Source organism: Ammospiza caudacuta, chromosome 1 (genome assembly GCF_027887145.1).
Source record: "Ammospiza caudacuta isolate bAmmCau1 chromosome 1, bAmmCau1.pri, whole genome shotgun sequence".
Classification (NCBI taxonomy): Eukaryota; Metazoa; Chordata; class Aves; order Passeriformes; family Passerellidae; genus Ammospiza; species Ammospiza caudacuta.
Window position 1 is genome coordinate 66,470,488 of NC_080593.1, and position 16,014 is coordinate 66,486,501.

Consider the following 16,014-nt stretch of genomic DNA (forward strand, 5'->3'; position numbering starts at 1 on the left):
CCTCCTCTGTTTCCTGCCTACAGATGGCATTGCATTGCAATTTGATTGTCAGTAATTACATGGACTTCACTGAAGACACACACATCCCTTCACTCAGACTGCTTTTATGAAATGCTTCCATTGAAACAAAACCCATCCCTTCTGTAGAGGTCTCAGTGTAAGAGATTGGACTGTGTTCTCACATTCCCTGTACAATGTATTCTCAGCAATAATTTTCTTGTTAAAGCACAGAAATTACTGTATGTAATCCAACAACTATATACTGCTGCCGTGGAAGCCATAGCTTGATGTGAAGGAAGGGGATCTTTAGTCACAACCTACAATTTTGTTTATTTATCCACATCTCACAGGATAGCCACAAAACCCATTGGCTGTCAGAATGGAAGTACATACAAACACACACAAACAAGGATTGTGAGGTAGGTGAAAAGTCGCCCAGATGGAAGCAAACCAAAAAAAGCCCAATACCAGAGTTTTGATCATGTTTTTTTTTTTTCCTACAAGGGAAAGAAACAGAGTTTGGTCAGTTAAAGTAGATGGATCTTTAATTTTTGTGTAATTAGAAGCATCTGTCAGGGGAAGGGAGCTGCTTCTAGCTGCCACTTACAGTGAGGATGCTGAGTGTCACTCATCTCCTCAGGGTCAGAATGTTTGCACCATCAGTTCCAAACACTGAAGAGCCTCAGCAGAGCTGTCACCCTTGCAGGGGGCCAGTGAGCCTGTTTGAAGGTCTGTACTTACTCTTGTGAAAGCTTTTCCTCCTCTTTTCACTACACAGGGGCTTCGACTTGTCACCCACTGAAGCTACTCGGGGAAGAGGAGTAACAAAAAATAGGAATACATGATATGGATGTGCAGGAATCTGCTGAACAGCAGCAGCACTTGCTGGTGCTGCACATTGGCATCTGGCCCTGGCAGGGCAATGCCTGCACCAGAGCATTGTGGTGACAGATGGGGTTTGGTTGTGGGGTTTTTGGATGCCTGTGTGTGTCTAGTGCAGACTGTTGGATTTGCTCTTCACTGGCTGGGTGCCAGGCACCTCTTCAGCAGCTGAGGTACCACTTGTCCTTCTTTGTGAGCTGCACCAGCCCAGCCATGGTGCTTGGGGCTCATCTGATCTGTCCCATCCATCCACTCTGGGAAGTCTCCCTTTCCTGCTTTGCTCCCATGGAGGTGTGGGAGAGCCTGGGTGGTATCCTTGAGTGCCTCTGTGTGTTTCATTGTCAGTCACTGGGACAGAGGGTGAGAAAATACACAGGCACCAGAAAGTTTTTTTTAAATGAATTTTTTTAAGAAACTGCATACATCAGAGACAAACAATAATTTAAATACCATGCAGTTTCAGTATGTACAAAAACTAGGACATAGAGATCCAGTTTAATTTTTTCTAGTTATTTACATCATTTTCATACAGCCATAATCTGTTAAATTACAATACTGGAAGATCACGATTGACAGCCACCACACTCACTCCTATACAAAGACAATCTATATACATACACTTGGATATCAACTGGAAAATGCAACTGGTGCAGGAGTAACTGAGACACACAGGAACACAGGGTATGTGCCTGTCACCTCCTCTTTGTTTACAGAAGTTGTTCCAAGCTCAAGCAGACTGAACACCTGGGAAAAATAATTTGTCCTCCCTTCTTTCCTGATTTTTTTATTAGCCTAGTCATCTCCCATGGCTATTTATACAAAGTTATTTTATTTGCAGGCACGTTAGGGAGCCCCCATTCATGTATAACTATGGGTTTCCACCTTGCCTATCTATTTTTATGAGTGCAAGCTTCACTAGGCATGTTGGAAGTGCTCCCCCCTCTCTTGGTTTATAGTGTTTGCATTGCACAGGTGGTGCTGTAGAAATAAGGAAGGGTGAATTTGGTGAGTAGTTGCAGTGATTGACAGACTTCAGTGGTTACACATGGATTAGGATGAGATTTATTTGTGTAATGGCCTCACTAAATGGTTTCAGTTAACATAAAATAACTAAAAGTCTATTATGCTCCTTTCCCTGCCTCTTCCTTCTCTTCTGATAATGCCCAGTGTGTTCACTAGGAATTGCCTAGACCCAAAAGTTGGCCTGAGCTCCTTCCCAGCAAACCTGCAGCCTGAAACTTCTTCAGCCTGCGAGTACCCACCCAGTGGGGTGTAGGGTGGGCAAAAGCCACAATGCCCACATTCCCTCTGAGTCAGAATGGTGTCACCAGGTCCCTGCAACTCTCTGCTGGTGAAGGTGTGCCACTGTTGGGCTTCCTCACCATCACTTTTCCCAAACAACCAAAACTTTTTTGTCCAGATGTTTTGGAACTGCTTTTTTAATCCCCACCACCTCCCCAGCCACCCTTTAGTCCCCATTTCTACTTCATTCTTCTGCAGGCTGCTGAATACAGCAGATGTCAAAATACTTGCACACTTTAAATATTCAGAATTTGGTAGATATAACAAAAATGCTTCTATTCCTTGATTCTTACCTCTGGAGATGGATTACCTCTGGAATAGTAATTTTTATTCTGTGTTGACTTTTCCATTCTCTAAACCTGGTGTAATTTCTTTATTACCACTATTAATCTCCTTCCAATCAGAACGGGGATGACTCTGCTAATACAGACTTGGCAGGAATGTTATCATTATGTCCTACACATAATCCAGGTCAAAGGAGAGAAATCATGACTGTTTGTTGTTTGGTTTTTTCCCTTTACTGCCAACAGAATCACAACTCCTTTGCCATGATGGAGATAGCTTTCACAGATCAGAAAACAATTCTCAAGAAACCAGATTTATAAAAAAAGGGACCAGCAGTTCCCCAGTCTGTGTGCAACTTCCTAGGGATGCCAGAGGTGGGTGTGCACACCAAGGATGTACTGCTGTGTTCAGGCCCTGAAAGGAACATTCCTGTTGTGGAATGCCTTGGCAAAGGTTAACTTTGCAAACTACCCAGACCCACGGAAGCTGAAAGCAGATGAAGTGTCAGTTTGGTGATACTGCAGTGCCAAACACCTTGTATGGCTTCTTTTTCCTCTCCTTCACCCTTTTCAGGAATAAGCTCTATTTCTGTCTGGGGAAAAATACAGCAATTCTTCCACTTCTCTCTGGTGTCTGCTCAGCTAGGAGTTAAGTAAAAAAACCCAAAAGAAATAAAAAAAAAAAAAAAAAAAAAGAGCATGGCTGCATGGAGCTGCCCTGGGGACAGCACAAAATCATGGGGCAAGGCTGAGTGTGGCAACTTGCTGAGTGGTCAGCAGGGACCTGCCACGGGCTCACTGGGATGACGATGCTGGGGAATGTTTGGCCATCACCCAGGACTTGGCTGTTATGTGTTTCAGACAAGGGTTTATTTTCAATGTCAGACTGGCAGTGTGGGCACTGCTTGGGGCTGTGCCCGTGAGGGACAGTGGCAATACCCAGAGTGATCATTCCCCTGGGGACTCCAGCACTAACAATGGACAGACAGCAGCAGCCTGCGACTTCCACCTCCGTCGGCTTAATGTGGTTAATAAAAATGAAACAAACCCTCACCTTTCCCTCCCACTAGCCTACCAAGTCCTGTGATTCCTGTCACCACTGCTCCTTAAACAGTGTCCCTTCCATTTCACAGTGACCCTCTACACTAGAGATGCCAGGGCAGGTGTGAGATCCATGCTGGGAACACAAGGATTTGTTGTTCTTCAGAACAGCTCTGTTCCAGAGCTCTTTGCTAATGCAGTGCAGTCTGTGCAGTTAAAAGCATAAAGACTTTCCTTCCTTGTTTTAAAGCTCTGAAGCAGTTTTGTAACTTGTGTGCATATGTATGTGAATGAATTTATAAACACAAACTGAGGTTTTCACGACAATAACCCCAAAGCAGTGTCTTCCTGGCTGGTAGTGCTCTGCCTCTGCTGGACTGAGCTGATAACACTGCACACTGAAGGCTTTCACTACTGATGAACTTTTATCTAAAGCAAGTGTGAGCTGGTGATACAGGGATCACGGTGCACTTCCTCAGGAATCATCACCCAGTCTGGGAAGCACCAGAAACCACCTGGTTTTTACCTTCCTTTGATGTTCCATCCTACAACAGCCAATCCTCATTGAATAACTAATAATCCACAGCATTGCAAGGATGGCCATGGATGAGAATGAAAAGCTTTTGCTTCTCTCTGTTGGAGGGCCAATCTGTGAGGTGCTGAGTGCCGCCACCAAGAGCAGATGGAGGGTGTCACCCTCTCTGCTGGGATTGTTGGGGCAGGCTGGTGCTAGAGCCACTCCTTGGGCTCTGTGCAGGTCCTTTGGCCATACTCCTGCATCCAGAGGAGTGAGGTGAGGCCTGAGAAGAGGCAGGAGTGTTGGCACTACACTGCACTGCACTTGAGCATTAAATGCTCAAGGGTGAGAGGCATCTCAGCCTGCAATCAGTGAAGGGTGATGTTCGCATGGAACAGGGGGAGCTGGACAGGGAGCACAGAAGAGAGGATAGATACATGGAAGACAGTGAGAAAGGAGAAATTAGTAAAAGAATAACAGAAATAACTATTCTGTAGTAAAAAACTTTGGCCTCTCTGTTCAAACTGTCAAAGGAAAATAGCTTTTGTGGAAGAAAAGGTGTCCTGGAATAATAATCTGAAACTTCTTACAGTCATGTTGCTACAGTGCTTTCAGCCACTGTCCCAAAACATGGCATGTATCCTGTAAGAGTTTGAAAGGAATCCTGACAATGTCTGCCCCAGTTTGCTGGCATTATACTAGTTAAGGACTTAATTCTGGAAGGTGATGGCCTAAGTTCAGAAAAGCACTTAATTGTGTTCAGGTTCAATTAAGCCTCTTAGACACGTTCCTGAAAGCAGTGAGGCTGTGTGTGCTTCCTCACTGTAGAGCACACGCTTAAGTTGGCAAGTAAGCCAGGCTCAGAGTGACCAGCTCTCTGAGCTCTGCTTGGTCAGTTTGTGTGTTAAACCACTATAATAAAAAGAAATTAAAATCAAAGTTAGAACCAATAAATTCAGAACGCCTCTGCATTGCTGTCCTTATGCCTCAGCTGTGGGTACCAGTGACAAGTCCCACCATCCATAAGAATGCCCCAGACTCCTTTTGTCAGGACAGGTAATACGCCTTGTCATGCTTTGCTCAGTGTGAGTTTAGGATCAGTTCTTGAGACACCTGATAGAGAGACAATAGATATCCTCCATGGAACCTCCTGCCCCTCCTGTTGTGTGTCCCTCTGCAGAGCCGGAGGGCAATCCCAGCCTTCCTGCTGCCGGGGGCATGCTGGCTCTCACACAGTCACAAGGTTTGGGTGTAAGACAAACTACAAGCAGAGCAGATGCCATGCAGTGACCATGAAGAGATGGGCTTTTGCTTGCTGGTTCTCAGTGTTCTTGTCGCTTACTGCTAATGGGCTCACAACCGGGTTTAGAAAGTTATACTTGAAAGAGATGGAAAACAAACAGTTGCTAGAAGTGAAGCAGCCTTCAGTAGGGAGTCCTGTTCTTCAGAGGATTTTTCTGCTTGGAAGCTGAATAATATCTACTGACTGGCTGAAAACTTCTCCAGGGAAAGAAATGCCTTTCTATCTCAGATGATATTCACAGATGGGCTGGCCCACGGAGAGTTTCGCTCCTTCACTGTCCTCATAAGGTGCTCTCAGCTGGAAAGGAGTGTTTGGTGTAAGTGCTTTAGTGCCATAGGGGCTCATCTTTTGGAGACTTCACCCAGGCCAAGTGATTCCCTGAACATGTCTCAGGGCTCCCTAGGCTTGATGAAGAGGCTTGTCAGGATGAGGGGCGCCTGAAGACAACAATGGTTGCACCACCAGCTGGGCTTGAACACATATGGCAAATCCACATGCCGGGAAAGTCCTATACATAGATGCCAAGTCTTGGCACGATTTCCCACCAGGGGTATTTTCTGTTACTGAAGCTTGAACCAGCAGGTCTGATGATGCTGCAGTACTCATCACATGTAAATACAATTCTCCTTTTTTTTAATATTTATTTTTCTACCTTTTTTTTTTTTTTTTTTTTTTTAGAAAGGCAGTTCGGAAGATTTACATTGTACGTAACAGGGAAGTGAATAATACCAGCACTTATGGTTCCTTTTAGTTATGTTTTGAAGATGGCATAGTAGTCAGGTAGAATTGATCTGCTACGGTCTATGAAACCTAAAACCCAAGGGGGAAAAAAAAAGAGAAACAGTAAGATAATATCCTCACATGTATATTGCACATAAAAAAAAGTAGGAGAACTAATTGCTGCAGTGACACCATTAGGCAGTTCAATTCCTGCAGCATTGACATCAGCCATGCTAGCAAGAGGACCTAAAACAGACAGACACTCACACTTCCTTGGCCCTTGCCAGACTCACAGTTCATAGGTGTAAGCTGTTTGCACCAAAATCTACCAGAGACAGTCATACACTTCAGGTCCATCCTGAGTGGGCAATAGCAGATCAGCTTGCCCTCTTCCAGGCCATACAAGGCCTGACTCCACAAAAATTGTCTGGTTTAGACAAACCTTATGCTATTCTGCCACAAAGATTTACATGCAGTTTAACCATGATTATTCCCTAATGTTGGACGCTAAAGAGACAAATGGAGCTAAAATGGTCCCCCTTCCTGCAAGGCACCTTGTGTCAGAAGGCCTTGGTTTGTCAGATCTGCAAATACACATTTTTTAAGCTTTGATTTTTCACTCTATTATGAATTAATTAATGTGTCCCACAAGTAAAGTGACACTCACATTCTTTGCTCTTGCCACTGCTTAATGACATGAAGAGCTCTTTACTTTGCTAATGACTTTATAATGGTGATTTATCTAAATTTATTTAAGGGAAATACTCTCTTTTGTTTAAGCACGCTTCCTTCAAGTGCATTTTCCCAAAGCCACTTATTGAACCAGTAAGTCCTGCTGTTCTTCAGGCAAAGCCTTATTCCAGAGTCTGTTACATGAGCTGTGGCTCTCTGCCTGGCCCACAACTACTGAGTCCAAGCTGCTCAGGGGTTTTCAGATACAAACTTTAAAGGGTCACTGCTTACTCCAACACTGGACGAGAAGGAAAATACTGTGCAGAAACCTGTGAAACCCAAGAGCCAGAGAGACTTCTCGAAAACTAAACCAGTCTGTATGTTGTGGGATGCTAAAGGCTTCATGGAATTCAAAGAAGCTCTCAATGGAGCTTGACTACTTGTAGCAACACCCTCTTTAAAACAGCCTTTCTACATTTGTCACCTTGCCTGGAGGAGCCAAATGTCCCTTAAAGGCTCAGTAACTGGGGTCAACAGATCTAGGTCAACTGTACATCCTAAGGCTTCTCCCAGACCTTGTGGCTCAGGAGCAGCTGCCTTGTCTCTGGCAGCACTCCCTCACTACAAACCCCAGTGCAACCAGCCTAGCACATGCTAGGATGGAGAAGGGAGATTGCTTCTGCAAGGTAATATATGCATAATACATGTGGTGAATTTTAATATAATTATTAATTTATACACATAAAAATCTTCTAATACAAAATTAATTTTGCCTTAAGCTTTTCTGTATTTTTCCTAAAAGTACCACCTGCATTTTTCATGAGCAGTGAACTGATGAACACATCAATACAAGGGCAGCTCCAGTTTCACACCAGATCTCACTGTCACTTGTCTTCAGTACCCAACACTTGTCTTTAAAGTCTAAAGTGTTGATTTGCAAAGACCTGACTTCAGCCCTAGCCCATCAGAGAGGGAAGTGGCTGGTTTGGGCTCATGGATAATTCGTTCAGTCTCTACTTTTACAACTAAAAAGAAGCCCAAGGTGTAAATAACAGTGCCTCTCTTACAGTGTGGATCTTGCCATGCCCCACTGCATCAATGGCCAGGGTGGAGGACAAGACTGAGAGATCTGTGGGTGGTATCTGTGTGGTGTGAACAGCTGCACACACAACAGGGACCAGTGTGTGCTCATTCAGACTTTGCTACATGCTCTACAAGGGTTCCCTGTCCTCCTCCTGACACCAACTCTTTTTTAAAATTTTTCATCTCAGAAGAACAGATAAGCAGCATGATGATTTAAAATCCCCAGGTTATACTTCATTAAATGGCATGTGCCTGCATAACTCCACATAATGGGGCAGCACGTGTTTGCCTGTGTGAGTTGTTTTTACAGCCTGTAATTCTAAATGTTGTCTAGACCTCATGGTGTGTTCAGTGCATGTTGGAGAAACAGCTGCTGGCTTTGATTTTCTTTTGAAAACAACAGTGTTCATTTATAGTCTTAAAAAATTAATCTCTCAGCTTACCTTGTTAGATGCCTACTTAATTCATGAACTTCCATTTCAGAGCTTTTAAATTCATTAAGCTCTTTTCGAATGGCTGCCTGCAAAGGACAAAGAAACTCATAAATGTATAAATGAGAGAGATCAAAATAAGGTCACTTTGTTCTCAAAACAGTATATTAAAAGTAAAGCAGAGAGATAACATTATCAGAGAGACAAAGATAAACATAAAGACTTTAAAATGTGGAAAGGAACAGAGATAAGCATGTTCTAAATCACATAAAGGGAAGAGAGAAATTCTTTGGTGGAATGGCTCAATTTGAAAACATATCACAGACAATGCAGGTACAGAACCCAATTCTGGCTTATTATGTGAACATTAACATGTACAAAATCCAAATTAACATAAGCATGAGAAGAAAAATGTGCACTGCAGTTTGTGAAACACTGTGATCTGTTCCAGACTGGACTGTAACTAGACCAGGCCCAGATCCTGACAGACTTGTGTTTGAGATGTCTTCTGCCTTTATTGGTCCTGAATTTCCTCAGGTGATGTTACCTAAAGTGACTGATCTTACTTGGGAAGGAAAGCGGCTCCCTGCCCTCTACTCTGCCTTGGGCTGTGCCCCTCTGCCCTGCTCCTCTCTTCTGACCCAGCTGTGCTGTTCATTGAAGTGATTTGACAAGTTAAGCCAGCAGAAAAGCTGCCATGGCGTGGTGGTATTCACCTCTGTGGCTTCTCTGTGAGGGCAAAGAAAACCAGGGGCACTGGCAGGAAAAGAAATACTGAAAAATAAAAAACCAGAGGGGGTGACTTGGAGGGACTCAGCTGCAGGGCAGAGATGGTGCTCAGCAGAGATGGCTCAAGTCCCAAGCTCAGAGTCAAGACCTCTGACAGCTCTGTGCTATTTGTTGTTCATGAGTGGTTTCACAGTCAGCATTTGGAGGGGGTGGACAAGGGGTCTGCTGTGGCCAAACGCTCCATGGTCTGAGGTGTGTGCACAGCCTTTCTGTGTGATGCTGAAAACATTAAGACAGAGGTGGAAAGGGGGTCCTCCAGTAAGTGGTACTCATGTCTGTCAGGAATTTTTCTCAGTGAAGGAAATCTAAACCAGGATGAGTAGCACAAGCCCAAAACAGGACTTCTGCAACAGCCACGGCTGCAGTCAGCAACTACCTTTGCTTTGACAAACCCTAAGTGATGGATTTTGCAAGTGTTTCTATACAGAAAAGGCCCTTCCTGCTCCTTCTCCACAGCTTTGGTTTCTTATTTCCCTTAGAAGTTCCTGTCAGGTGCTGCCTATCCATCAGGATGGCTGTGCAGCAGCTTCTGGGCTGCCTTCAGCAGAGCAATCTGCTACTGAAGTGACTGTGAAGGAGGCCACAGGGGTGGCTGACTCCCACAGGGACTGAGATCTGTTCCCCCCTCCATCCCTCATCTGTTGGAGAGATGCAAAAATGCCCTTTTCCTTCCCCTAAGAGTCAGACCTGCTAAAGACAAACTCTGACTGAGGGCAGTTCCCTCCACCCAGCACACAGAGCAAGATTTACTGGCAAACAGAAAAACCCATTCCTAAAATCTGTTTTTGCAGTAAATCTAGTCTGTGTTGACCAATGAAGACAGCTACTGAATCTCAGCATCCTATCTAGGATGATGCAGCTTTGTTTGAATTTGTCTGGCTATTTTTTCCAACAGTGGACATAGTGTTGAGGAAAAGCAGGTCACCTGTATGACAGAAATCAAAATACTGCCCACAAAACCCAAAAAAACCCAATCTATCTGCTTCCTTATGCCATAAAAGGCAGTAATATTAGAATGACAAACATCTCTTCTTCTGCTTTGCTGAGAAAGGTTAATTTGAAGGGCTTAACCCTTTTCTCTGACTACTGAACTTGCACATGCATTATAAAAAAAGAAAAAGTGACAAATAGTCTGACTTAATACTAAATTCCTTACTAGGTTACATTTAATAACGGTATTTAATGCTTATTCTTTTCAGAAACATAGAATGAGAGATCAAATCTCCATGCCCAGCTGATGTTTCTCCATGCCTTTCAAACCAGACAGGGATCTCTCAAAGGCTGTAGAACCAGTTGGGAGATTTATTCCCTCCCTCATCCAATAATCAAGAGAATAAAGTTAAGTCAGTTGACTAATATCTTGTCAAACATGGTGAGGTAAATGAAAAAAGCTAATTTAACCCAGTATATTATGGTCTATGGACAGTCCTGAGGAAGTTTTTATTTTTTTTTCAGATCATGTTTATGCTACATTAACTTAACCAAAGCTAAACTGAAAAAATCCCTCTATCAAGGAGGAGAACAATGTCAAAAAACTGTACAAATCCCTTGGTTGAATTATACAAGTATAACAGGCTGTCCTTTGTGAATAAAACCAAGAGGACCAAAAATGCACCATAAATGTGTGGCTGGAAACTCTGCTAAAGCTCTAAACATTGGACATCATGCTCTCCATTGCTGAATGACTGAGTTCCATGGCAAAGTCAAGGCCTGAATTCACTTACCTGAAAGTTTTTGAAATTCCAAGGGCTTCATAGAGTGACTATAAGATTCATGAGTGAATCACTGAGCCTCATAGTCCTTGCTTCTTACAATGTCCATAAAATCTTTTAAATATTTTTCCTGAGGTCCCATTAAAGATCCTCAGAATGTGACTGATATAATTTGCCAGCAACTTAATAGGGATTAATGCCATCATTGTCAACACCAGAGACACTATTTAGTGGAAGTTCCACCAGTGCTCAGAGGCAGTTCCATCAATACCAAAGTATTCCTTTTTTTTCATCGGCAGGTCTTGTGTGATTTCAGTTCAGTGCTTAAAATATTATGTGGCAGAAATCCTGAGCAAATATCCCTGTTGTAACACACTAGAGAGAAGTGACTCTGGCTTTGGAGGGATGGAGGTACCTTTGCCAAATTGACCTGCTGGCATTTTCACACCCAACCCTGTCCTGTCCTGGCACAGCCATGCTGGCACACACTTCTGTCTCACTGCTCTGCTAAGTCTTGCCAGAGCTCTCAGCTGGCAGCATAATGTGATAAGACCAAAACCAACAAACAACAGGGCTGTCATCAAGACCTTTCCTCAAGGGGCTTGGGATTCCTTCCCTCCTGGTTTCCATGCATATAGAAACCTTCCTGCCAAAGATTTATGCAACAAACAAACAAAGAAACAAAATAACTGCGTGAATGGGAAAAAAACACAGGTCTGTTGGAAAGGGATGTCAGGTAGATGTTTATTCCTTGACAGCCATGGGACCTGTGGGACCCAAGGGATGCTGTTTGCCATGGCATGCTCTGGCTGTTTAGGCCATGGCTCTCCCAGAGTTGCCCCCTTACTTTGTCGGCGGCTGTGAGTCGTGTCCAGGGTTTGTCTGCCCTCCTGTCGTAGTCCTGCGCGTCTGCCACCTCCACGTAGTCACTGAAGCGGATGAGGATCTTCCTCTCACGTAGCTCTTCTACTGTGGGCCTTTGACTCAGCTGCAGGTTTGAGGAAGGAGTGGAAAAAGACATCAGGACTTTGCTTTTTCCCTGCAGAGTGCTGCTTGGGGATTTTACTGCAACCACTCTTACTGTAATAAGAGGGTTTGGACATTCCCACTGCTTTGTTTTTATCTGTCTTTCAGAGAATTTCTGCCTGGGAAATGCCCTTTGTTATAACACCTTGACTATCATCCCACCTTCTGCCAGAGCAGCCCACTGTTCTTTGGGAAGCTGACGTGGCTGGAGACCACAATTCCCAGCTGATGTTGATCACCCTTAGCAGAAATGAGATGTAAGGCAAGAAAGACTCCTAGTGCACTGATGTCCCAGGAAGAGACAAAGATGACAACACAACTCTAAAGTGACCTGCACAGGCTGTGCACTTTCAGCCTTCTGCTGCTGTTGTCTGTATTTTTGTACTGCCTAGGAAGAGTTAGGCCAAGGCACGGAGTGGCTCCTGCCCTGAATTACATGCAAAAGGTGAAAACCAACTTTCTTTACCATTCTGATGTTCTGCAGTCCTTGCCTCCAGAAAAGGCAGGCAGCATGATTAGTGCTTATTGAACTTTTAACTGTATCTATTGACATTTGTGGTTTGTATCACACCATATCTGATTATTAAAATTTTATGTTGCATACTACAAGCCAAAAGAAATGGCAGTGGTGGATTGTATCATGTCGGGAAAGCATCTTCATTGTTTCAAGTATTTCTTTCAAATTCCACAGTAGAATAGGCAGCCACAGTGAAAAACTCCCCCTAAATTAGTGTCCTGATAGCACACGTGTCACACAGCCAGTTACATGGGCAGGGACAGCAGCTGGCTTTCAGGGATCAATTCTCCTTGGATGCACAGCATGCTGGTGAATGTCAAAAGCAATTACACAATCGTTTCTGAAGGGGCTACATGAATGTGTGCATGGGGCTGTAGATGAGCTGAAAAGTTTCACTGTTAGAGTAGAACATTTGTAACCAGGATACATCAGGAAAAAAAATATCCTGATAACAATTTCCTACAGTGCATCATGCTCTTCCCACTCACTAAAAATAGATGTGTTTGAAATACTTTACCCTTGTGAAGGGTGAAAGGTCTAAATATTTAATAAAAGGCTTGAGATTCTATTCTGCAACATTATTTATGCCCCTGAATCCACCTTTCTTCCAAATTAAGTATCTCAGTTCCCTGCATTTCATCTTCCAGGGAGAATTAAGATTTAAAACAGCCAGGTTACTAAGTGAAGGGTGAAAAATCCCTCCTTTCTTCAGCACTTGGGTGGAGCTCCACTACCCTATTCAGCATCTGGCTGTAAGCCTGTGTGCTTGTTCTTGGCACAGTTGCTTTTCTTCCTCTTCTCTGTCTAGAAAAGATGATTGTGATGGGAGGCAGCAGTGGGGCTGCTCTCCTTACACCAGCATCCCTGAGCATGCACACACAAACTGGGCTCAAACACCTCATGTGGAGAGTCTGCAGAGCTGCACTAATGCCCTGCCTGTGAGATGCTCAGGAGGAAGGGAATGAGGATGGAAAAAAGATGCCCTGACTCTTGTGCCAGTGCTCCTGCTGTGAAAGAGTGCTGAAATCCATGGCTGGTATCACATAGTTCATGTGTAGCCATAAATCTACATATATTTCCATATATAAATACATGCACACAAAATATATTCAGTACATTAAACCAAAGTGCCAATCTGATCATGCTAAGTGTAACGAGAGAGACAACCATGCTAAGTAATTTTCTAAAAGCCATTAATTAAGGCTACATTATTGGAATGGTTAACAACTTTCTCTGCCTTCTTCTCATAGCATTGCAGAGATTTCTTGTGACCTTCTAGGTGTGAGAGTCTTGCAGTATGTTTGGGCTGCCCAGAGCTCCCTTAACTCTTGAATAGCTGGGGAACCAGCTTTGCAGGACTGACTGTAAGCAGCCCCACTGCAGGTGTCAGTTCAATGTGTGTCCATGCCGAGGACACAGCTCATCTGAGATCTCACCTTGCAGTTTATTTTTATGACCTGTGAGCTTTGGTCTCTTGGGTCTAAACTGCTTAATGCTGCAGAGTCCTTATCAAGGAGCACCTGAGAACAAGCTCTTCTAACAGGCAGAAAGAATAGGGCACATTCAGAAATTACGGGACAAGGACACGGCCAAGGGCACCATGAAATTGTCTGCATAAGGTGTGGTTCTCCAAGCAGGGAGAGGGGTTCTTACTGACCCTTTTAAATTTGCTTCAGTTCATGTCAAAGGGTTGTACGGGCATGACTATGTCTGGACTTTTTCTGTGTGCAATACCTGGGCATTTACATTTCTATTTATCTATTTGTGAAGATCTGGGAGCTGAGGGAGCAGGGTAATTCTATGGTGAGTGACTAATTATATGAGTGTGAACCAGGGTAAAATTCCCTTTCAAAATAAATGGATTTGTATTAATGTAAGAGCAGTAAATGAGGACAGGACCCTCATGCCTGGTCAAATTTTCTTCTGTATATTCTGGAGCACTAGTACATACAAATGGGCATTTTCCAGGCTTTGATACTAAGGCAATTTGAAAAGGAAGGTTTAATACATCCCCCTTTGTCCGTGGCATGTGAAATGAAGCAAACCCAAGCACTCCCACCAGGTAAAGTGGAGGGGGACTTACTGTTGCCAGTCTGGTCTTGGGATTTAGTCAAATGCAAAATGATGAGTTTGCCCCCACTTCAGTCACATGCTTATCTTAGCATGCCATCATTGCCTGCTCTGTTTCCTCATTAAAATGTTACAGTTGTTATTTAAACAAGAAAACAAACTGAAAAATTACAAATTACAAACCCTAACCAGCAGCACCCCTCTCCCTCCTTTGCTCCTCACCTTTTGCAGTAAAGACTTAGGAGCAGGACGTGATGAAAATGCCCTGAAGACCTTTCCTTCTGACTATAAATGCAGTTTATCTAAATTAGCCACCAACCTTTTCTTCCTCTCTGACCTTTCTGCTCCCTGCTGCCTTTCTCTCACCTCTCTCTGATGAGTCCCACCTCTCTCAAGAGTTCATTATTTTCAACAGCCTTTGCTGATGCAAGCCAGTGAAGGTCAGTTAAAGAAAAGCTTGAACATCTTCAAGCAGGGGAGACATTTCCCAGAGAGGCACCAGTGAACAGAGCATTTAAATTGAACTGGGGCAAGAATTTAACAGGAGCAAAGATTTCAGATTATGGCACGGAATTTAAGAAACAGCCACACCTCTTCAATTTGACAGTCAGTATTACAGCTCTGAGAGATTTCCTTTTGGAGCTAGACCTCTGAGAAAAATAAGCTATTGGCAGTGGGGGGATAGGAAGCAGTAAACAGCTCTGGGGATTGAGAAGCATGGTGCCATTTAAGAGAAGAGAAGGTAGGAAAAAAAAGAGTTCTATTCCACCTTGCAAGTGATTTGTAAGATGTTCTGTTAATCCAGGCTACGAGTCTCTCTCTGTAATGGAAGTCCTCAGGGGACATTGAGGCTCATGTTAATTGCCTTGGTCCTTGGCCAAGTTTGTCATGGTTCAGAGAGGATACGCTCTTGGTAGTAATTCACGGGGGCCCAGATCTCCCTGTGGATGTGACCCATCTGCAACACTTCCAGAGGGCTTCTGCACATTAATATTCTTTGAATGGGCTGGAGGACAAGACCAGTGCTCAGAGAAAAAGCCTCCCTAATCCACGTGTGCCTCCACTCCAATGACGCAAGCCCGCGTGCCCAAAGGCGCTCGGTGGGCCCGAAGGGCAGGGAGAGAGGACGGGGGGCTGGACATCCCAGGTGACAGGCAAACATGCTTCCACTCTCCTTCCTTGGGCAGGAGGGACATGAGCTGCTGAGAAACTTAGCCAACAGCATGTCCTTCACTTTGTTATTTGAATGGTAGCTATTCCTCACCCCAGTTAATGTGGAACCAGATGAGTTGGAGAGGATGGAAAATGCAAAAGGGGGCAGCTCGCTATAGGTCACCTGATTTCTTTATAATGTTATTTTTTTTTTAGAAATTGCCTGTCCAAATGATGAATTCAACCGGATATTTATTGCTCACTTTAATAAGGCATCTAGACCTCGCAAGGTAATCTTACTTATTACAGCATGTCATGTTACAACTTATCATCATAACACTGTAACAAAATGTCAGTGCTGACAGAATTTTAAGAATAGCTTTTTTATGGATGGAATGGGTTCTTCCCTTGGAATTGGAATGTTGCCACCAAAAAAACTGAGGACAGTAGCAGTTTCTGTAGGGCAAGGTCAAAAGTCTCATCAGCGGCTTCTACAGAACCCACTTCCCTTCT

General features: G+C 43.8%; 1 protein-coding gene across 6 annotated transcripts in view; it reads right to left on the bottom strand.

Annotated features, from left to right (window-relative positions):
• Positions 1 to 3,197: 3,197 nt before the first annotated feature.
• The window catches only part of PHACTR1 (phosphatase and actin regulator 1), a 298,201-nt gene continuing 285,384 nt past the window's right edge, over positions 3,198 to 16,014 (bottom strand). For all 6 annotated transcript variants that reach the window (XM_058802634.1, XM_058802626.1, XM_058802660.1 and 3 more), the window contains 3 exons: positions 11,584 to 11,724; positions 8,248 to 8,324; positions 3,198 to 6,139 (listed from right to left, as the gene is read on the bottom strand). In XM_058802634.1, the coding sequence (XP_058658617.1) occupies positions 6,124 to 6,139; positions 8,248 to 8,324; positions 11,584 to 11,724 (234 nt within the window). In that variant the 3' untranslated portion in view covers positions 3,198 to 6,123. The remainder of the gene's footprint in view (positions 6,140 to 8,247; positions 8,325 to 11,583; positions 11,725 to 16,014) is intronic.